General features: G+C 39.2%; 1 protein-coding gene across 4 annotated transcripts in view; it reads left to right on the plus strand.

The window, feature by feature from the left end:
• The window catches only part of RABGAP1 (RAB GTPase activating protein 1), a 75949-nt gene extending 53570 nt beyond the window's left edge, over window positions 1-22379 (plus strand). For 2 of the 4 annotated variants that reach the window (XM_075716997.1, XM_075716999.1), the window contains 13 exons: window positions 2716-2829; window positions 3794-3868; window positions 6138-6263; window positions 6883-7026; window positions 8625-8666; window positions 9010-9138; window positions 13534-13626; window positions 14621-14731; window positions 17459-17563; window positions 18055-18138; window positions 18994-19065; window positions 19620-19817; window positions 20608-22378. In XM_075716997.1, the coding sequence (XP_075573112.1) occupies window positions 2716-2829; window positions 3794-3868; window positions 6138-6263; window positions 6883-7026; window positions 8625-8666; window positions 9010-9138; window positions 13534-13626; window positions 14621-14731; window positions 17459-17563; window positions 18055-18138; window positions 18994-19065; window positions 19620-19817; window positions 20608-20730 (1416 nt within the window). In that variant the 3' untranslated portion in view covers window positions 20731-22378. Of the gene's footprint in view, window positions 1-2715; window positions 2830-3793; window positions 3869-4172; window positions 4216-6137; window positions 6264-6882; window positions 7027-8624; window positions 8667-9009; window positions 9139-13533; window positions 13627-14620; window positions 14732-17458; window positions 17564-18054; window positions 18139-18993; window positions 19066-19619; window positions 19818-20607 lie in introns of those variants that run through there. The other 2 variants (XM_075716998.1, XM_075717001.1) reach the window with 2 other exon arrangements.
• The last annotated feature ends 654 nt before the right edge of the window (window positions 22380-23033 follow it).

Raw genomic sequence — 23033 nt, forward strand, 5'->3', positions numbered from 1 at the left:
ATTGATATAATTTCCAAAACAATCCGGTAACTTTGATTCTAATAGCAGTGTAATGCTTTCCTAATGAAATGTCTGTATTAAGCCACAGAGAGGAGCATTAACTTTGGATTAAAATCAGAAGAGAAAATCAAGCACACTGTGGTAATTTTGTTCTATTTTGCAAAATTGTTTTGTGAAGAAAAAGATCAACTAAAAGCTGTATTTAATGATCTTTACACTGATTACATCGTGTACTTTTTTACTAACGATTTTACATCTCACCCTTTTTCCATTTGTCTAACAGAAACGTGGGTTATTTAGATACAGTAAAACTTTTTTTAAAATAAAACACCTCTTCTGTTTTGCTTCCGCAGAGCATCTTGTATGTTCGCAGTGTTAACCTGGGCAGTGTTACATGGTAATCTCTCACGTGAAGAAGACTGGCTTTTTTATTTGTGTGTTCAGTCGTTGGGAGGGAAGCCGCCTAGCAAGGGAACCTTTGGCTCTTTCATTAGCAATCGTTGCCTAATGATTATTGCGGCACCTCTTCAGATGATTCCCGCTACCAAGGAACTCTTGCTCCGATTAGCTGCCTAGGAAAGTCATCTTCTAAACAGTAGAAAGAGGGGAGAAATTGTAGGCAAAAAGAAATACCTACAGACAAACAGAGGGCTTTTGTTTCTGTTTTATTTTGGCAGTCTGGGTAGTAGCAATGGTTATAGCAATCAGCTAGATAACAGCTGGTTCATGACTGCCTCAAAAGGTACAAGACATTATTATGGTGAAATGCATCCATACAGAATCTGAAATCTCATTAATCAGAAATCACAAAATATGGCATAAAATTGTAGAAATAGTTCTGAAATTGTAGAGGTCAGTTCAGATTTTTTAATTCAGTATGGTGAGCACAATTTCAGATTCAAAAGGCACACTAAAATTGCTTATTACATGCTGGGTAAATTAAGCGTGTTAAAGAGAGCTTGAGTGAGTGGTTTCTGTTGTATGCTACTCACAGAATAACTTAGGTTGGAAGGGACTTCTGAGGTCATCTAGTCCAACCCTCTGCTCAAAGCAAGTCATACCAGATGAGGTTGCTCACAGCCCTGTTGAGTTGAGCCTTGAACACCTGTGATGATGGAGACCTTACAGCCTCTCTCAGCAACCCGTTTCCATCCACACAGAAGAAGCTGCTTAGTCTTCCAGTTCGCATAAATGTTCCTTGTAAAGTAAAGGTTTTGGGAACTGCGTCAAATCTTTTGACAGCTATTTTCTGTGTGCTTGGTTAGTAATTTTTTCATTTGTGTCACTGTTTGTGTGTGGTTTTAAAATATCTATTTCTTATTGTTGTTTTCTGTATTAAAGGAGGACTTATGATGTGTATGAACTATCTCCATGGGCTTCCTAAATAAGCAAAATACTTCATTTTCTAATGGGGGAGGGTAGTTTTTTATGTTTTCAAATTTCCTTGCCGTGCTATGAGCTCTGGCTTAAATGACTACACTAGAAATAGTTTCAAACTGAACTGAATGAGATGGATGAGAACATCTCGCTCAGTCACATGTCTAATACTGGTAGAGACCCGAGAATACCTCGGTGTGGGAATGGCACCTGCTTATTGTCCTATTCGGAACATGAATCTGTTGTAGAGGGCGAATTAGGTTAAGCTGGACATTGTTCACAAATGCTTACGGTTTCTCATGATGTGCCTGATACAAACCTCTTCCTTCCACGTTCTGGAAACCATTTTTCAGGATACTTCTCCAAGGTAGGACTAGGATTCCTTCTAAGCCATCCTCAGCAACACTGACAATTCCTAATAGGGTGGGCTATTTGAGGCCAGTATTGCCAACTAACTTCATGGAGATCGTTTGGTGTTTAAATCACTCAGATAAAAGTTGGGAGGAAGAGGCGCTAAGTTTCCCTTTTACTGTTTACTGTATTTAGTAGTTCTATTTTGTCAAATTCCTTTCACCTCTACCAGGAGTTTCACTGCCTTTTGTGTAGGACTCAGCCTTGATGCAGATTTGCTTGGTGTTTCTTCCAATTGGTCTTTTCAGCCCATTGTTCACATTTACTGGCTTTCTTAATTGTGTGCTATTTGTTATTGTGCAGCTTTCCAAATGTCTAAGGCATCTGAAACCGATTGCATCGGAGCAATGTAGAGAACAAAGTTCCATCTTCCTCATGCTGAAATGCCCAGCTCATACAGGCAACTGACCCTGCATTATATTATGTTTTACTATATGATGCTGTCTGTCTTGGGCTCGTACTCAGCTTTCTACTTTTCTGTTGTCTAATTCTGTGGAGGGGATGAAGAGTGGTTTCTCTAGCTGAAACTAAGGGACAGAATTTTGGACAGCAGCATGCAGCTGCTTACAATTGACTGTTACTCTCCGCAGTTGTGAGATAAAAGAAAATGTGACTGGGCAGTATTTGCGTTCAGAAGTTTCCAAGGGAAGGCTGCTGTCTGCATTGCAATGTCCTGGAACACTTTTATGTGTGTGCTTTTTCTGCCACTCGCTGACCTTTCCCAGATGTGCTTAGGTAACCAAATCTATCAAGATTGAGATCTGGAGCTGCCAGCCTGCAGGCAGTCTGTTCTGGTTGAGTAGACTGTGTTTTGTTAAATTTAGAACAGCACAGAACACAATGCCAATCTCTAACTCTCAGTCCCAGCATATTGTAATTTATATTCTTTTGATGTGTTCTAATTTGCATTTTTTTTTTCCCTAATAGGAGTCTCCGCAAGACAGTGCTATCACCCGAGACATCAATCGAACGTTCCCTGCTCATGATTATTTTAAAGATACTGGGGGAGATGGCCAGGACTCCCTGTACAAAATATGCAAGGTATTCTTTAAATTCTTCTTGCCTGGTTTTGGTACCTTGTATTTCACATCATTAACAGGTGTGTTATCCAAGAAGAATGTGTGTGTATTGCAGTTAACCGTGTCACAGAGACAGACTCTGGCACTAGACTCAGTCTGGTTCTTCGTTGTAGATGTTCAGCTGGTTATAGTGCCGTTCAAATAGGAGACCTAAAGTAATAAGCCCTCCTGGGTTCCTGAACACTGAGGTGTTGTACAGAGACTTCACGTGATTCCAGACACGTCAGCCTGGATCAAGCTGGACAGACTGTATGCTGTGATGGAGATGAGGGCTAGTTGCATACTGATCAAGAGCAGCTCACCTTTGGCTGCAGCATGCTCCCTACTTGTCAATATTGTCTAGGTTCTGCTGGCAAAGTTAGGGGCACGTGCCGGAAATCACACTGATGTTGCCTCTTGAAAAAGGAATGTGCTGATGTTGGGTGTGTCCTTTATGTGTAATGTATGCCGTAAGCTGCCGTGTCATACATAGTTGTCTTTAAAACTGGAGATAACTGTGTACCTCCTGTAAATGTTATAAAGCCATGGGCATGCATTGAAGTTGCTTATTAAAAGGAAGAAATTAGCAAAAATTGACAGCTTCTTGTTGTATTCACTTATCTCAACTGGAATGTTTTAAGCTTCCAGCACTTTTTTTCGGTGTTCCTAGTGTTTCTCCCTCTTCCTACTGTCCCTGTAGCACCTGTTTAGAGGTAGAAGCACTCAGATCAGTGGTTAAATAGGCTGCAGCGGTCTTGGTGCGTCACTGTAACCTGCCACTGCCGCTGTATATCACAGTTTGATTTTCATACAGGTTATCCCTTCATTGGAATGGCAACCAGCGCACGCCGTGAAAATTTTATGGAGCTATGTTCAATGCCAGTGTTTTATTTCTTTGTGTTTGTAGCGCGACAGATAACGCTTTTAAGTCTCAATTCTTTTTTTAGGCCTACTCTGTCTATGATGAAGAGATTGGCTACTGTCAAGGCCAATCGTTTCTTGCTGCTGTGCTGCTTCTACATGTAAGTGGTGGTTTTCTCCCCCCGTTTGTTTTAAGCTTAAGAAGAAATATTGCTCCACTTGCCTAGAACAAACATTGATAGCTCCTGAACTAGTAGGGTTGCAGGCCACATACCCACTTAAATGTTGGTCAGTAATAACGTGATTTTGGACAGAGAAGAGCACATTGTTTAAAACTTACTGTGGTATTTGTAATGAGTCTTGTCTGCAGTCAGCGCTCATTTCCCTGTGTTTCTGTTTCAGGATCCCTTCCATTTGAAACTCTACAGGCTTGTACTCATGATCACTAGTAGGCATGGAATTTGTGTATAACACAACACTGTAAATGTTTCTGTTAAAGGGTTTCAAGGTCAGATTTAAGCTTTTTAGAATACATTTCTATTCGAATCAGTCAGAAATACAGATGGTAATTGCCATATGTCTTGTATACACAGAAGTGTATTTATGACATTGATGGGACATCAGTTTATTAGGTCTGAGTGCTTTGAACAATTGCTGCCTGTGTGGGCTATTGTACTGTAGGCCTTTGTGCTTCTTGGTTTTAGAGGTTAGTGAAGGATACAATAATATTTTAATTTTTTTTTTGAAGATACCAAATTACGCTTTTTTAAACTTAATTGTTGGTAGAAGTGATCTCATCAAAGTAATACCCTTTAAGTGCTTGCGTGCTCAGAAGCTAAAAGATTTATGGTTACTGTGTATCAGAAGCAAAAGTTTGAGGTTCACTGACGCTTGGGAAATATGAGAGGATTAGAAATCTGTACAAATTATTTATAGACCGTTCTTTTTTAAAGTAATGTCTGCTTTTTATCAGCGTTTCTATTGCAAGCATGGGTAGTTGAAACTGAACAAAGTTCGTAAGTGCAGTAGCGTTTTGAGATTTCTTTTCCCCAGCTGCTTTTTAGTGATTGTTGCCACCAGAGAGAACTAAGTACGAAGACTTCTCCGCAGTTTTCAGTGGAAGAGGAAGTCTGGTCTTCAGTGGATTATTTTCCATAATATTGTAAAGTCAGTGGAGGCTACAGAAGAGATTGTAAACTCCATTCTTTTGAAACAAAAGCCAATGATTAATGATAACAACCTTTTAGTTCTTTGTAGCTGTAATCTGAATTATTTCTTTGATGAGCAATTCATTCTTTATGACTGCACTGAATCGGATCACAAAGGGCGATACTTTCTGATAGGAGAACTGAACACTTTTAGTGAAACATATGTGCTTTCTTTTAGCTTTTTCATTGTCATATGTCCATTTTTTTAATATTGCACTAGAGAGACTCATGGTCAAGAATGGACCATACATTATTCTAGAGTTCTTTCTTTAACAATAGCTGTTGCTTCTGGGAATAATGTATGCGTTTAAAAAGGCTAAATTTCAAATAAGTTTCTTTTTATTTGATTCTCTTTGAAGTCAGCCTTTGGAGTGTGGCTGCTATGGAAAATAAATATTAAAAAGAAATGTTGCAGAAAAGGAAATTAAGTTTCTGCAAGTCCTTCACTACCAGTTTGGAATGTCTCAGCAAAGTTTTCAGTTTTAACAAACTCCATCTGCAGATTAATAATAGAATACTTGAGATGGATGGTCTGTCCTTTACAGGAACAAGTGATTGACCTCAAGTCAGACTTTACTGTGGAAATATGAAAACTGAATTTTGATATCGGGGAAAAATGCCTAAACACTGATGAGCTATGATGAGTGTTTCTTCAGTTTTTGGCAGGAAGGGGGTATTGAACTTTCCCAAACCAATGCTGAGTTGTGATATGTGGAACTTTTGTTAGCAGTTACTGGTCTCTCTTATTCATGCCATCTAATAAATAAACATCAAATGTAATAATGTCATTTAAAAAGGTAGATATACCATTAAGAATAAGGGAAAGATCCTGTTTAACATCCTCAAGTAATACTGCTTCTGTCTTAGTTATGTAGGTGGCAAGGGGTTAGGCTGTTCAAAACCTGTAGGATCCTGCTTCTGACATGATTTGGAACAAAGACACTGAGAAACTGCTTTGGTCTTGATGTCTGAAAGATGTATTTTTAGTCGGGTGATTGAGAGGTGGTTTGTTCCACAGAATAAGAATGAAATGCCGTTTGCAACACCAGACCTCATTTTGTGTGTTAATATTCTTGTTTACTTTTAAACTGGATAGGGCCAGATTAAAAAGTAGTGACAATTTGGCCTTTCTGTAAGAGGAAGGAGAAGGGAGGTGGGGGCAAATGGAACCGATATGAAAGATTTAAACGCTTTGTGATAAGTACACTTTCCTCTCTCACAGATGCCTGAGGAGCAAGCTTTCAGTGTTCTGGTCAAAATCATGTTTGATTATGGACTCAGGGAACTTTTCAAACAAAACTTTGAAGATTTGCACTGCAAGTTCTATCAGCTGGAGCGCCTCATGCAGGTAGGTGTTCAAACTTGCGTGAAGTGAATGGCTCGGAGCCTGCAATTCAAAACTAGCAATTTGTCTTATATGTGAATAGTGTTTGTGACCTCTTAGTAAGGATGAAGAGTGAGGACTATCCATATTGGAGGTTTTTTAAGAGTAGAGAAGACCAGTGTGATGGCTGGCTGCGTGCAGTAAGTTATGGTTGGACTGGATGATCTTAAAGGTCTTTTTCAACCTAAACGATTGTATGATCCTATGATTCTAAGTTTGAAGGCAGGCGTGTCTGAGCAGTTGGAGTGGCTGTCGCATGGCCTGGCATAGCAGTGACTTCTGAGCTCGCTGCAGGCACACCGCACAGTGGCCAGCACTGGCTGGGTTTCCTGTTAAGGTGAGAGCTCGGAGATTGTGCTCATTCCTTCCGAGCATCCGTGCCGGGGCGAACCTTCGGCATCCTTAGGAAGTCCTTTAGCATGTCAGGCAGCTGTCTTGTCAGGCATGGGTGGATACAGAAGCCTGCCTTGCTGCACTGATTGTCACTCTACCCTGCTTCCTTCTGTTACTTTGGGATTTCAGCTACAGTTCCAAAATAGTATAAATTAACTTTCAGTATTTATGTGGTTTTTTTTATTATTAGGAATACATTCCTGATCTGTATAACCACTTTCTGGACATTAGCCTTGAAGCGCACATGTATGCTTCCCAGTGGTTCCTTACCCTGTTCACTGCAAAATTCCCTCTCTACATGGTCTTCCATATTATTGACTTACTCTTATGTGAGGTATGTGTTATAATTGGAGACTTGTACTGCTAGCAACTTTTGACAGTTTCTCACTATCTTGATTCATGTCCTTGTTACTCTCTGTTCTTTCAGAGCTAGGCACGTGAGAATTATTTTTATGTAGAAGTGTTATGTTTCTGCAATGAAAAAGAGTTCTTGGCATTTTAAAGACACCAATTAGGAGTCAATATCTATATAAAAGATTATAATCTCCTATTTCTTAGAATACTGTTGAATCTATGTGAGATTCTGTACAGTGCCCATGGGATGAGAGTTAATTTACAAGTATGTGGATTCCTCTCTTGTTAAATTGTATTATACACAATGATAACTTATTTTTTTCCTGGAATATTATGCATGGAGGCCATTGTGTATAAAATTGCCCAGCTAACTCTCATGCTGGTAATCCAACAAGCTTAGAGCTCTTTCTCCTGGAAACTTGAAGTCTCTTTATACTTCACAGCATATATTTAGAGAGCAAAGTTATTTACATTGAGATTTTGTATGTAATCATGTTTAGAATAGTATGTTTGGTAGTAGGCTGGCAAGTAGTGTAATTTGAGTTACAGCTTATTAACATAAGTGAACAAATCACATTTTGTACTGAAGCATCCTTGAGTTATTTAATGATTTGCTTTTTCACTCACTGGTTAACATTATGCATCCATTCTTCACTGGATCTGCAGTTGTTACTGTGAAGTGGCAGTTTGTCTGCATTTCCTTAACTGCAGGGTTTCAGCATTCTTAAATCTCCTGGTCAATGTTCTTATCCTTTCTCTGTATCTTTTTGCTGCTTGCTTTGTCCATGTGCCAATGTAACAGAAAGCAACAGATGGTATCGAGAAAATCAGTTCTATTTGTTTAGAAACACATTTTCAATTCATAAATAGTAAATGTGTTCATAGTGAAGTTTTAAGGGCTTTTTTATCATTTCAAAGTAATAGTGAAAGAGTAATTTAGTGGGAAGAAGACAGACAGAATCTTGAAATAAGATGAGCAATGTGTCTTGATTATCAAAGGTACCCCTTAAGAAGGTGTATGCTACTACTGACCATAGAGACTGTATTTAATTGGGCGATATAAATAAAACACTTCTAATGAGTAGTGGCAAAATAAATGACATGGGACTCTGTCCTAAAGTGAGTCACTTTCTTTTTCATTACATGAATTATCCCAGTTTTTTAATACCAGAACTTAATATATTAATGTATATATTGCTGCATTTGAATCCAGTGTTTTTAGAAGTTGCTATATGAAAATTAAATGATCTTGAGCTGACCAACTAGTCAGTAAAAAATAAAATACCATACACAACAGTGGCTTCCTCATTTCAGAGTTTCAAACTACTATGGAGATAGTAAAACCTGTCTTGAAACATTGTTTTGCTATCTATCATGGCTATCCAGTAAAGATACTTTCCTACTTGTTTGCAAAGTCATTCTGTGGGCTTTTGGTTTAATATAGCACCTGGTTACATTTGTATCCTGGTTCTCCTTTTCACAGAAACTAGCCAAACAACAAAACCCACCAAACAAATTAATATCCAGGCTTGTAAATACTGAGAAATTAATTTATTTTGTCATTATTTTTCTCTCCAGGGAATAAGTGTTATCTTTAACGTTGCACTGGGATTATTAAAAGTGAGTATCCAACGCTACATTGTGTTTTATGCATCATCATGCACAATGTAAAAAATTAAGATGCCTGTGAGAAAAATATTATGCATTTTTTTTAAAAAGCTAACAACTTCCTGTATTACATGTGCTGTTGTCTGGCATGCCTTGTACAGCTCAGTGCTTTTGAGGGTAGGGTGGTGGGGAAATAGAAGGTTAAGAAATAGGAACAAACACTATTTGCAGAAGGTTAAAAAGTAGTTATGTTCTTGGAGCTTTACAAAACTGTTGTTGCGTTATTGTCTCTGGCAATTCAGTAATTGTACAAAATCTGCTTTGCAGTTATTGGTTTTTCTTTCCTTGTCTCTAGACTACCAAGGATGATTTGTTACTGACTGACTTTGAAGGGGCTTTAAAATTCTTCCGTGTACAGCTGCCCAAGAGATACCGTTCGGAAGAAAATGCAAAAAAGCTGATGGAATTAGCATGTAATATGAAGGTAAAGATGTGGTGAAAGCAACTGCAGGCATATCTTTAATGGGTACAATTTCTGTCTCCATGTGTAACTTTGCAACTCGCTTGTCCAAATGCAGATACATTGCAAATGCTTTACAGTGAAGCACAGTAAAGCCCCAAGATTCTCAGTGATGTGGGCCCACCTGGAGAACTGAAAAACAGAGTGGCTCTTAGAAAGCAGTATCCAGTGCTACTAAAAATCAGACTACTTAAAAAAAAAAAACCAAACAAACCAAACCTACAAAACCAACAAAAAAAATACCCCAAAACAAAACAAAAAAACAAACTAAAAATGCTTAAATGACTAATGGCACTAATATAAAATACTTGCAGACATCTCTGCAGTTCTTTGATGAAATCTTTCTCTGGTAGTAGCTGCAAACAGGGTAGTATCTTTCATCGAGAAGTAGTGGGGAGGTTTCATTTAAAACAGTAAATAATGCAGAAACAGAATGTTAGCTTTCAGACAGAATATGGCTATTTTTAATTGTGGCTGCATGTGATATTTATGTTCTGCAACAAGGAGCTCATTAAAAATGCATTGATTAATTTACAGATCTTCTAGGGAGATGAAGGAATATGATTTGGCATTTAAAATTTCTTACAAGTCAAGCTAGGGAAATGACCTTGTGGTTTATGCTTTCCCGGTGTGAGGTTTTGATTTGTCATTGTTTTGTGGTGGGGGATGTATGCCGCTTTTCTAAAAAGCATTTTGAGCTAATTTCCTGTTCAAGAATATTTCATTTGTATTCCAAGTAGCTGAGAATAACAGGTTAATCTGTTACGATCTTTGTAGTCTGAAGAGGGTCTGCTTTATATGAAATTAGCCAAAGTGCTGGCTGAGTTGTATGTTGTCTAGTGCTGCCACAGTTTGCATTATTAAAAAACTTCAGCTAAAAAGCATTGTTTTTGGTGAGCAGCCCATGTGGGAGGTTTATAGTATTGGCTGCCTTCTTGGCTTTTCCTTTGGGTACTGGAAACGAGTGCTAAGACACTCTGGTTGGAAGTAGAGCTCTGACATGTACCGTATGGTGTTTGGTGTGCAGATGTTTCTGAACATGAATCTTTTGTAAGTACCTACTGCTTTCTGCAAGGGTGTTGTGAGGCTAGCAAGCTAATCTAGACTGTCTTTTAATGTGCTCATCACAGCTGTTTGACTTCTCCCACAAATCACTGATTAACTGTTCATACAGTCAATGATTGGGAAATACTGATTATGATTAGATTTCTGACTTGTATAACAGAAACCATGTATCACAGTAAAATGTCATCTCTGATCCTTATAGGAGCCTTCTTTTGAACAGGACAAAACCACAGAAACTAGAGGTTGGTGTGGACTGCAGACTGGAGAGATGCTGTCCCATAAATGAATTAATCTCAGGAATTCCCGTTTTCTTAATAGAATTGATTCAGAGTATTCTCTGAGCTCTCCTGTATGTTTGAACTGCTGAGGTAAACAGTAGAGGGTTTTTTGCTTGATTGTGGGGTTTTTTTAGATTTCAATTGCCCAGTAAGCCCTATTTCTTAAATTATATGAAATAAAAGTTCTAGCCTTTGACCTTAAGACTTTAGTTATATGTAGCAAATATTGCATTACCTCACTGAAAGTCAATTGCTTTTCTAATCAGTAAATGTTGTAATTAAAGCTTTATATGGGTACTTTGGAATAAGCCCTCAAAGTGAAAATTCCAAAAAAAGTTACAGTTAGGAAGTTATTGATTCCTCTTTATAGATGTAACGATTGAGTTCTAAAATGGAACTTTGATAATCTACTTAGTGTATTTTAAGGAAGCTGTGATTCTTTCTTTACAGTTTAATGTAGGTTAATCTTTAGGCAAATACACTGGTATGGTTCAAAGTGTCCTTTTTCCTTAAAATTCGCTAGAAGCATTCTTTGTAGCACCAGTGTATAAATACCCAGCTTCCCTAGTATGTTAACATTCAAGGCATCTTGTACTCCTGGTGTAGTAGCAGTACATGTAACAGTATTCTGCATAGAGTTCAAGCATATCTGACATGAAACTAGTGCAGGAATTACAGAATAATCAAGAATAAAGTAAGCTATTCTAGCTCTCCAGTCGTTTAACATTAGCCACAGATTAGAAGATGTTGCACATGCATCCGATTAAGATCGTGTGTAATGAGGGCATTTGCCTTTCATGTTTCCAAATAACAACTTGTTCCTCTTCCCACTCCGCCAAAACTCCCTGTGTTCCCAGTGCTGTGTGAAGTAGTTAAAGCAAACAGTCTTCTGTGAGCAGTACATGGCAAGGTGGTCTGCTGCTTCCTTGAGTGCTGTGTGGTTTTGGGGGGATTAAATGGGAGGTGATGGAGAAAGTACAGACTGCACTACTGGGCTCTGCTTCCGAATCACATCCGTGTGTGTTGCCCCTGATGGGAGTGCTGCACACAATTCCTTTCTTTGACCTAAAATGTAAGTCCTTTGCTGTCGGTAGACATCTCCAGCTCTGTATCTGTAAGTGTTTTTGTGCAGAAAACGGCCTGATGTCAAAATAAATCATTTATAGGAAGAGAGAAGTAGCCTGGCTAAGGCATTGTGATTACAACAGCATTCTGCTGGAAAGGAGGTCAGTAAATGATCAGCTTGAGACAACGCTGGATTCTTAAAGTCACTCCTTAATGTTGCAGTCAAATGTTAGCAGAGTTACTCCTGCCTCCTGTGCCCCTGAAAAACTGTGATGGGACTTCAGTGTTCGTTTCTCGTTTCTATCGCCGTGCAAACCCAAAGGCCTTGCTGACTCCCCCAGGGCACGGTTCCCTTTAGGGCTCCAGTGTCCAGAATTGGTGACAATAGCAAATCTTCTCCGCATCACCTCATTATTGGTATCTAGAGGTAAAACTGGTTTAATGTAATCAGAAAAGTAGAAGGTGAAAGTACAGCCGTGTGCCTGCCTGCCTTTTCTCTCACATGGCTGGATGCTTCACTTCTCAAGATCTAACTTTTACATAGCTTGGGGTTTGGTGTACGAAACACCAAAATTCGGGCAGTGTGTCAGCAGGGGCAGAGCAGTGAAATAATCAACTGAAGTTACTGGCTTCACTGTCTGTAAAGGGTTAATGCTCTGCATGTTTGCCTGGAGTGCTTAGTAAGTATAACTTCTGCAGTTGTGATGTGGCTGGACTGCCTCCAGATAAATGGGCTGGCATCTCCAAAAAACTGTCAGCTGAAGTACGGCGAAATGTTTCTGTGCAGCTCTCACTAGAGGGAGCCTAGCTACCAGTTTTCTACAGGTCATTTCAAGTCAGGTTGTTAATGATAAAACCAAAGGTAAGAGAAACTGAACGTGTTTGCCATTCTGCCTGTCACTTATGCATGTAAAAATTGTTTAACATGTTTCTCAGACAAGGCTTTCTGAAGGAGGAAAACATAGCCATAGCTTTTTAATTTATTTGGTTTACTGAAATAATAATAAAGGTTCAGCAGCAACTTTTAATGCTAGAGATTTAATTTAGATGCATACTGACTTGCATGTCAAATGCTCACAGTGGTCTTGGCATGGTCTGTGTTGCTACACCGTTGTAGCATATGGCACAGCTGACGGGACACCAGGAAAGACGCTGGTCAGGATCTGTTACAGGTTCTCTTGTGTTCTCTGTCCCTGTAGGACTTGAACACTGTGCGCAAAATATTGAATTCAACACCACCTTTCTCTCCCTTCTCACAGAAGGAGAAACTGAGACCCTGAGAGAGTCACTTTCCTAGTGTTGTGTGTCTGTCAGAGCTGAGGACAGAATTCCAGCCTTCCGAATCCCGGAGCAGCAGGGGACAGAGCATACGTGCTTCTGAGTTGTTGCTGCTTGCCGAGACACCTAGGCAGCTCCGGGACTGGGCTGTTCTCTACTGAGCTTGAGTGACACTAGCAGAAATGTCAGCTGAGCCTGCACTTGCCCTTTCAGCATTTGCAGTCTCATGTAAAGTAAACCAAACACTTCTGCATGATGATAAATGTTACAGCTGAAAAAGCAGCTGAAGAAACCTCAGGATCATGCTAGTTCAAAAATTAAACACATCTTGTGGGTTTTGAGGCAATCTGTTACGCTAAGCCACTGCAGTATTTGCAGCATCAAATAGCTGCGCAGTACCAAGGAAAACCCAGGTAGGATGCTCCTGTGGATGCCTTGCAGAAACTTTCCTGTGTTCCACAAAAGCATAACAAGGAAGGGATGCTTCTGCCGTTACATTGAGTGGAACAGAACTTTTGTCCATGTCTAAGGGTTTGATACTCAAAACTGAGTGAAGATACTAGCTGCGTTTTGTAGAAGGCAGGAGTTGCCTAAAGCTTGTACCATAACCCTTTGTGAATTGTGTTCTTTTATTGATGTTCTGGGCAGGAACTAATGGGCTGCTTTAATTTAGATTAGCCAGAAGAAGCTGAAGAAATATGAGAAGGAATATCATACCATGAGAGAGCAGCAAGCTCAACAGGAGGATCCTATAGAAAGATACGAGGTACCGCTTGCTTACTCCAGTCTGATTTAACACCCAGTACCTGCAGGAAGCTTCTACTTTGAGTCCTTTTTCTTTGAGCTGTTTTCTTTGTTTTGGGACCAGTCTTGGATACAACAGGGGAATCGGCCACATGAACATGAAGTGAATCTCTCTATATTGGCAATGTTAATCAGGATGGGGTTGTTGTGAGCCCACCTTCACCATGACAAAATGAATAGTATGAAGTTATATGTGGGCTTACGCAACTGCTTGACTAGAGCCCGTTTCTAGCACTTGTGTAACATGCTGATTGCACCAAAAGCCATGAACAGGAAGAAAATGCCTAATTGATTATAACTGCCTTCCATTTATAATCCTGCCTTCACTCCTCTACCTAATTTCAAATGATGTTTGTTATGGTAAGCATATGATTTTCTAAATATTTTATTTAGCAAATAAATATAGGAAAAAATTTTATATATAAAATTGTGTATGCATATACATAATACACTAACACACACATACATACATAATTTTATATATTTTAAGCTGAATAGTTTTACGTAGACTTCCTTTAATATCTGTCTGTGTGCTGGGAGTTGTAACAGGAGAAAACAGGAGAAAGTGTTTTTCCCAGGATCCTCCTCTCTCACCTGTTTCCAGCATGCAAATTCTATTTTGAGCCAAGAAAATCAGTACTTGTAGCAACCCCTTGGCAAGGTATTGATGGCAGAATGACACCCCTACTATTGCATTCTTCAAAATAGTTTCTGTAGCTCAACAAGTAATAGCAGAGTTATTTATACGTGGTTTCTTCTCAAGGCTAATATTTTATTTACTTTATCTTTACAATATGGCTAGCTAGTTTTGTCCTCATTGAATTTCATGCAGGTAGAGTTGTCTGCATACTTAAGATAAGGTAGGCATTTGTGCTCAGGCACAGTAAGCATTGTGTTTCACAGACAAACACCAGCAAAGACCCTTTTCTTGATTTCTTTTGTTTTGTTTCCCACAGCGTGAAAACCGGCGCCTACAAGAAGCAAACATGAGGCTTGAGCAAGAAAATGATGATCTTGCACACGAACTGGTGACTAGCAAGATTGCTTTGCGAAAAGATTTAGACAATGTAAGACGTGTTTTTAATTCCTCATTACTCCTCTCACTGGAGAGGAGATACATAGAGTATTTTTTATTTGGGTGGGATAGGATTCTTTCCTCAGTGTCCTTATTGCAGGCTGATGACATAGGCTGGTGTCTGAGGTCCACAGGAAACGGGACTGGTGACTGAAATACTAATTACGCTGAAAAGCATTTAGAGTAACTTGAGGGAGGGGAGAGGTTCTGAGCCTGTACTTGAGTAGTTGCTTTTTTCTCTGTGTACATTAGAAGAAAGTCTAGTAGGAGCTAAGTCAAGTCTTTGAATTGTCACAGAGATAACAACATGGATGCTGTATTCTGTTTTCCTTCAACTGGTTTTCTTACGAATAAGATTTCACAGCAGACGGGGTTTTGCAAAGTGCCTAATAAACTTGAAAGTCTGAGTCTGTCTGGCTCTCAGTGGAATCAGATTCTCAGGTACCTTAGGCAACTCTGAAAATGTTATTGTGGTTTCCATTTGGCTTGTTGAAATCTGCCCAGGTGAACTCATCATCCTGGGTTGTTTCCCATATCAGCAGAGCTCTCAGGAGGAAACTGGGTTTGCTTTGTGTTACAGAATTTTTTTTTTTTAAGCTTGCTGTCCCATTCTCTTCTTTACATACTCATGTTTGGGAGATTTTATTAGGATATGCTTTTTTTTACAGGACGTGCACAGACAGAAAGATACTGGCATTTGTAGTTCACGCGGTAGGCTAGAACACATTTAGTCGATCTGCTTGGGGAGATGAGGGGAAGAGTTCAAGTGCTCGTGTTTTGCCTTTCTTGCTCTGTACCAAGATAAGTGCATTTCTGAAATCTCAAAGGAAAATTACTTTTGAAAATCATACAGTGCAGGAGTTGACAGGCTTTAAAATGTTTCATCTTATCTGCTTCAGAGAATGTAAGGTTTCCCACAGTCTCCTGGAAACTTGCTGCTGGAAAAATATTCATAGTAAATGCTGATGCTAATGGGTGAATGTTGCTCTTAATGAGGTTTGGTTTATGACTTTCAGGTTTATTATGTCTACTGCTCTTTAGTATTAAAATCTGTGAATCACAGAAGTATGTTCTAGAAGCAGGGTTTTCACAAAGCATTGGTACATTCACTTCCTGTTACCTGTGCTTTTTCACTTCATTAACGATAGCTCGTAGAAGGCTGTGCAGACTGCCCAGCGGTTGCAATCAGAGGGTGGACTCCCCCAAAAAATGTACTGCAGAAGCTTTTTGTATCGGCGATTAACTGTTGTGTGTGGCTGCTTGAGCCTGTATGAGACACACTTATGCTTTTGCATCGATTTGTTTAAATGGAGAGCTGGGAGAGGAACAAAAGTAAGCAAAATCTTTGAGATACCTCATTGGATATATAATAGTCATGCCTTCAAAGACGGTAAATGATGTTGGCAGCATTTGGGTTATCGCCCAGGAGGGGAGATAGGTAGGTTTGATCCTACTTTAGGACCCTGATTAATTCTCCTAATTGGATCCTGAAATGCTAACTTTCATTCTACTAGCCAGATGTCCTGAAAGAAAAGTACCAAAGGACATTGTTTAACCCACCTTTTCTAATGCCTTCATGGCATGACTGAAATCTTGCAACCTAAAACATCAAAGCGAAGCATTTGGAAATACAAGAATTTCCTTAATATCCTTTGCACTAGAACAGAAAATAGGCTTCATTTTTCTACTGTTGTTGGACTCCCACATCCCAGTTTTCTTTAAAACAGCTTAAAAAACCGTGTATAATGAAAAGATGTTCTCTTTGCCTTTGCCATCTGTTTTAAAGGATCAGCAGGACTTTAAGGGACTAAAATTCACTTTTTGATTTTCTTCCTTTGAAGGGAATTGGTACAGCTACTTTCTGAAGATTTATATATCAGTTGAGTTATTGATCTATTTTTATGTAGAATTCATACATCTATTGGGAAGTACTGCGTTGCTGTGTATAAGACAGGAAAAGGTGTCTTAACTTGGCAGAGAGAGTTTTTGGTGGCTTATAAAGAGCCCGAGATTTTTCAACAATATGTCTTTATTCTTAAAAAAAATGCAGTAAAAAAGGATTGTATGGTTTCTGGTGGGACATCTCTTTTCTTTAAGGAGGAAAGGAGAGAGGGGTCTGACCCTTATGTTTGCTTTGGCAGTTAAGTTTTTTCATGCAGTATTTTCTGGGTGACATAATAAAGGTGGTATCACATCCATTGGTAGGTGTCTCAGAGTTCTGGGTTCTTTTTTAATGTTCTAGAGGCATTTTTCATTCTGTTTTCATTGCAAAGTTGAATGTTTGCAAATTGAACTTAGGTCTAAGCTGGTTATAGTCTTTTACCCATCTTGCACATTGTGAGCTGTTCTGTGCCTTTTGTTGGCTTCAGAATGTATTGGTCAACTTCCAGTCTGGATGAGAAAACAGAATTTATTTCTGTTATTGGATTTCTTTGGAGCAATCCCTATTCCAGTTTCGCTAAAACTAGTCCCTGAATTCAGGGAGGAGTGATGGAATGTAGTGGTATACCTCATTAATTTTGATTTGTTGCTGCTTTGCCATTGCAGATGGTAATTTTTAGAAAAATAATTTTCAGAATAAAGTTTTATTGTTATTAATAACAATGAACAGACCCTTATTAATAAGAATGTGTCCTACTGAAGCCTGTGCCCATGGCTGCCTAGCAGCATCGGTGCAGCAAGGCCTCTCTTCAGTGCTGTACTCCACTCTGTGTTTTAGGCGGAGGAAAAGGCAGATGCTCTGAATAAGGAACTGCTAATGACCAAGCAGAAGTTGATTGATGCAGAAGAAGAAAAGAGGCGCCTAGAAGAAGAATCAGCTCAGGTTAGGGGCATTTCTGTCATTTTCACATTCCAGTGCAGTACAGAAATTTAAAAAAAAAAAAGACAAGTGTGGGAAGGGCTTAATATTCTAAGTCATGTTTGTCCCTCTTCTGTAGTGTAAAGGACGTCAGCAAGGCAGAATTCTTCACTTTCCTGCCAGGTGCTTCATAGGGTAGTGAATTTTTAACTTGAAATCACGAAGGCACAGACTGTGCCAGAGATTGCTGCACAGAGAGGCAGTATAGGACTTCAGCTGTCAGCATTTTTTTTTTTTTTAATACTTTCTTCTCTTAGCTAGTCAATTTTTCTAACAATGATGGCACCAAAGTCCAGCTTTTCCTTGTCTGCATGGAGCTGAGCTACACCGTTGTTCCCTGGTGTAGAGTATAGCAGTGAGGTTAAGGAGAAGGAGGAAACATCCCTTGGTTATTTTTCAGACTGTACAAATGTATACAACCTTTACTACTTCATTTTTTTTTTTTTCCCCTGCAGCTGAAGGAAATGTGTCGTAGGGAACTAGACAAGGCAGAGTCAGAGATCAAAAAGAACAGCTCTATTATTGGTGACTACAAACAGGTAAGTACAACTTAATGATGATGTGGTTTGCTATCAAATTGGAAGACTCTCTCAGGTATTTTAGGAGATTTCTGGAAATAAGTGTAATCTGTGCCATGCATTTGAGGAGACGTTTTAGCTATTTTAAACGGGAAGTTTGTGGTTGGTTTTGCATTTTCTTTTGCCGAGATCCTGATGCTTGTGGTCAGTTCTGTTTGTCCCTGCTGTAGGTGTTTCTGGGCCATCAGTCACCACAGCCTTGGTTACAGCCTAACGTTGTTAGGCTCTTGGGCTCTTGTCTATCAAAAGTTCACCTCATTCCAAAAACCTGTTCTCTCCCAGCTTCCCTTCTTCAATCAAATGGGTAACTGCACTTAAGAAATAAAAAGATACCTTTTTCCTTTTAAAGATTTTGCTTTGGAATTCAAGCTCCTGATCATAAGGTATCAGGGGAGCAAATTCATGTATCTTTTTAGTGGGCCCATGACCTTCAAAACGTTCTTAAGTCTGCATCACACAGGTCTCGAGGAATGAGCTGGTTTTTTTACTACTCTGGCTGTCTTGCTTGGTTCTTTTGTCCCAAAGGCAACAAAAGGAGCCATGCTATTCCTAACCTTTTTTGGCTCCTTTAGCAAGGCTGAACTGCTAGTAACTTATGTTGAAACTGCACCTTTTCCTGTGGGCATAGAAGAATATGTAGAGAATGAGAATACGTACAATAAGACAACTTCATGCGGCATCCCAATTTTCCTGGCTTTCTAAGAGCCCTCAGACTATCCATGCTAATATTCCTGTAGTATTTATTTGTGCTTTAGCGTTAATTTGGGAGGAAATTTACATTTGTAAATGGTCTGGTAACATAATTTTGCTTGTCAGATTTGTTCCCAGCTGAGCGAGCGACTGGAAAAGCAACAAACAGCAAATAAAGCTGAAATTGAGAAAATACGGGTAAGAGACCAGATAGATCCACAGTCTACAATGTTTAAACCTCTTAGCAAAATTGTAACAGCAAGCACACAATTTATTTCATTACTGAAATGGTGGCTGAAAGTTCCTTAGTGAGTTACAGTTTTCGAAAGAGGATTATAAGGGGGAGATCTTGGAGGAGAGATGAGTAACTGTCAGCTCTCTCCCATGCTATATTGGTTATGTGCTAATGTTGATGCTGGGCAATAATAACTGTTAGGTTTTTTGAGGGGTCTTTTTTCTCTGGAGGAGATTTCTGTGACTGTCTTTTACCATAAAGTAACATGTGGGCAGTAGGGAGCCCATTATTGTAGCAATACGGTGTTACTAAAAATACAGCAGTGTTTCCAGAGCCCATAAATCTGGGGGTAGCTGGAGTTCCTGCTTGGCTGTGCTTCCCCAAAAGTTCCTGAGTTTGCAAGTTGTTAGTGGTCCCTCTCCTGTTCCGCTGCTCTTCCAGAGCAGAGGCAGGAAAAGGCTTTGATCATATCACCAGCATTTCAATGCAAGCATTCACAATCAGGTATTTACTTTAGCAAAAAGTGGATGACTGTGAGCATTGCCGGGAGTTCTTCAATAAAGAAGGCCGTGTGAAGGTTGCTAGTTCTGCCAAGGATGGTTCAGATGAGGACACAGATGAGGAGAAGGAAACGCTGAAAAACCAGCTGAGGGAAATGGAGCTTGAGCTGGCCCAGACCAAGTTGCAGCTTGTGGAGGCGGAATGTAAAATACAGGTAATGCTTTGGAGGTTCATTTCGTTGTCTGTGCATCTATGAATGTCTGCATTCCTAGAATAACGTGTGTGTTGTAGAGAGATTGGAACAGATCCTGTTGGTTGAAACTGTAACCTGCTATTTCCTGCATGGCTTATTTAACCAAGCATTGGGTCTGAAACTTAGTGTATGCAGACAAAATAGTTGAAGTTGCATGAACTGTATTTACCAGCTACTAAAACTTCCAGACATCTGCCTGGCTGCAGTGCAGTACTTACTGACTGATCTTCTGCAACTTCTTGGAAGAAACCCAAGCTCTGACCAAGTACTGAATCATGCATTTCTTGATCTCACAAACAATGTTAAGAAGTAACATGTGACAAATGTTAGACATGTTTCTTAAAACATGATTGGAAAGCAGTGCAGGTATTTGAGATGTCTGTGTAAAATACGACAGCATTGTTCTTTTAGCATAAACCTGGTATGTCAGTTCACAGAAACGTAAAAATTAGTTTGTGGAAAATCCACTTCCCGTGGGAATAGGTCCTTCTCAGATGGGAACGAATTACAGGGTTTGGATGTACTAAAGAAAGCTGAACGTTTCACTAAGGGCAATGACATAAGTCCTGCTTTGCTTTTCAAAGCTTTTTTTCTCCCCTTCATCAGCTTGTTGTGCTACTTTTGATTCACGTAAGGCTTGTTTAACTTCTAAAGTGGCCAAGAGATTGTAGAAGTCCTAGAGCCTTCTAACTCTCATAACCTTGTGCTGTGAATACATAAGAAATTAATGAAATTACTCTTCCATTTGCAGGATTTGGAGCACCATTTGGGTCTGGCATTGAATGAAGTACAAGCTGCAAAGAAAACATGGTTCAACAGAACAATAAGCTCTATAAAAACAGTGACTGGAGTCCAAGGAAAAGAGACTTGTTGAAAAGCAGTTCTGTCAAACACACCTTCTTAACACAACACCTTTTGTTGCCTTCCTTGGCCAGATGTTTAATTCTGTGACATGAGAGGACCAGAATGTAAATAGAATAGAGACACAGCATGTCAGGATTTCAATAGGTCAGTGATAAAGAGGATGGAAACACAAGACAGGTTTTATTGCTAGACATGGGATCTTCATACTACTGATATTTAACAGGTGATGTAGCTAGATTGAAGCTCTTCAGAGAAACACTCCATTCTGCGGTCTGGCTGGAGGCTTTTCACAGACTAGGTACGAGAACTTACCAAACCCTAATTGTTAAGTTTACATATGATAGGTTTTTTTACAGTTACAACCTTTTTTAATATTTTATTTGAAAGGAAAAGTGTCACTAACAAAGTAAAAAAAAGAAAAAAAGAAAAAAGGAAAAAAAAAAAAAAGAAAAAAAGGAAAAAACAAACAACAAAAAAAGACAACTTTAGCAAGAACTACATCAGTGCCAGAAAGCAGTCCCCAGAGGTAGGATATGGAGAGTAGGAGGTGACATGTTTTGCTTTATGAATGGGGATGATTTCAGCATTCCTGTCGAGCAACCCCACTTTGTTTCAGTAGATGCAGCATCCATCTCTCTGTGTTTGGCATTTCTTTCTGTTACTAATCAATTCTATGCAACTCTGGGCTTTTTTGGCATGGGCTGCCAAACAAATTCACAACCTGAGGCTGGGAGACTTGTCTAAGTGCTAGACAAGAATAATCAGAATTCTTGGCAAATTTCCGTTTCACTTCTGTGTCATATTGTTTGATCCACATATCAACAGCGTTAAAATCCCCAACGCCAGGACTGCTAATAAGTACTAATTATGTGGATGGTCTGACATTGAATTGAGTCTTTTTGTTTGGTTTTTTGTCAGGTTTTTTTGTTTTGTTTTTGTTTGTTTGTTTTTACCCGGCTGTAGCAGGCCTTCTGTGAAGCTCTGAGAAAGCTTCCAGGATTTAGTTTTGCACATAGGTATGAATGGGACAAAGAACCAATAAACTGAGATATATATGAGGCAAAAATCACTGCGTGAGTGTAGCTGCGAGCATCTATAGCTATCCAACTTGCTTCCCTGGTAACATGTTTAGCGGTTGTGTAGGTCATTTTTCACGCTCGATGCAGTTGCACTAATAGGTGCTAAACGTGTTTGGATTTCTTATTCATTGGATTGTCTTGAGTTCTCACCAGAAAGCTGTAGAATGGAGTTTTGCACCTTGTAATTTTTTTAATTTATAATGGTTTGTGTTACGCTGAAGTGTCTATTGCATCAGTGGATAAATTTTGTGTGCAGTGTGAGTATAAGCTGGTAACAATAAGAGGCACTGGTTTGTATATAAAGATATTTGGTTTATTTTGTATTTCTACCTTTTTCTTGTTTACTGTACTAATGCTAGCTAATGTACTCTGTAACTACGGAATAGAACATGCTATGTCCAAGCTTTTTTCCTTAACTACATACATTATCTCTATTGTTTAATACCAAAAAAAAAAAATACTGTAACTCCATCAATATTAGATGCGTGGACATTGTGGTAGCATAGTTGCAGTGTGTATACTTTATGAATTGAAATATAAACTAGTAAAATTGTATAACTATTTTGTTGTTTCATTTCATTTTAACAGGAAAGTAATTAAATATTTTGCAATATAAAACCAATTCTCTTCCTAAAGTAGAAGCAGTAGCATCTGCAAGCTTCTCTAAGACTGAAACTATAGTCATGCCGCAAAGGGCTTTGCTAAAAAAGACTGCATATTCGAAGTGTTGCCAACACTGCTTTATATAATAAAATCTAGGGTTTGCTTTGAAAAAAAAGAAACTGCAAAAATGACCTTGTGCAGCTTGAGGCTTGTGACTCAGTATTTCTCAAACATGTCCCATTTAGAACATTTTTTTCCATGGCCCTCCAAATTCTGCTTGGATCTGCAAAATAAATGTAGGCTAGCTCTGCTTACCATCATCAGTAACAAATTCTGTGGGGTCAAGTGTTGTTCACATCATCTACACTACGGTTTTCTAGTCATAGCTGAACGTAGGGTTTAGCTGTGCGACTGGATGACTGCACTAATTGGGTCACAGTGCAGCGCAGGCTCCCCTAGCTGTGTGTGTTCTGCAGAGATAACAAGAAGTAAAAATATATTTTTGTCACCAAAATGGCTAAAGGTGACTCCGAAAGCAGCCCTGCTCTAGGAGGCTGTGACCACACTGTCACTTTTCTAACCATACTTTTGCTTTAAGAGAATGGCGTTATAAGGTTGTGCGTAGTCTTTG

Source organism: Pelecanus crispus, chromosome 9 (assembly GCF_030463565.1).
Source record: "Pelecanus crispus isolate bPelCri1 chromosome 9, bPelCri1.pri, whole genome shotgun sequence".
NCBI lineage: Eukaryota > Metazoa > Chordata > Aves > Pelecaniformes > Pelecanidae > Pelecanus > Pelecanus crispus.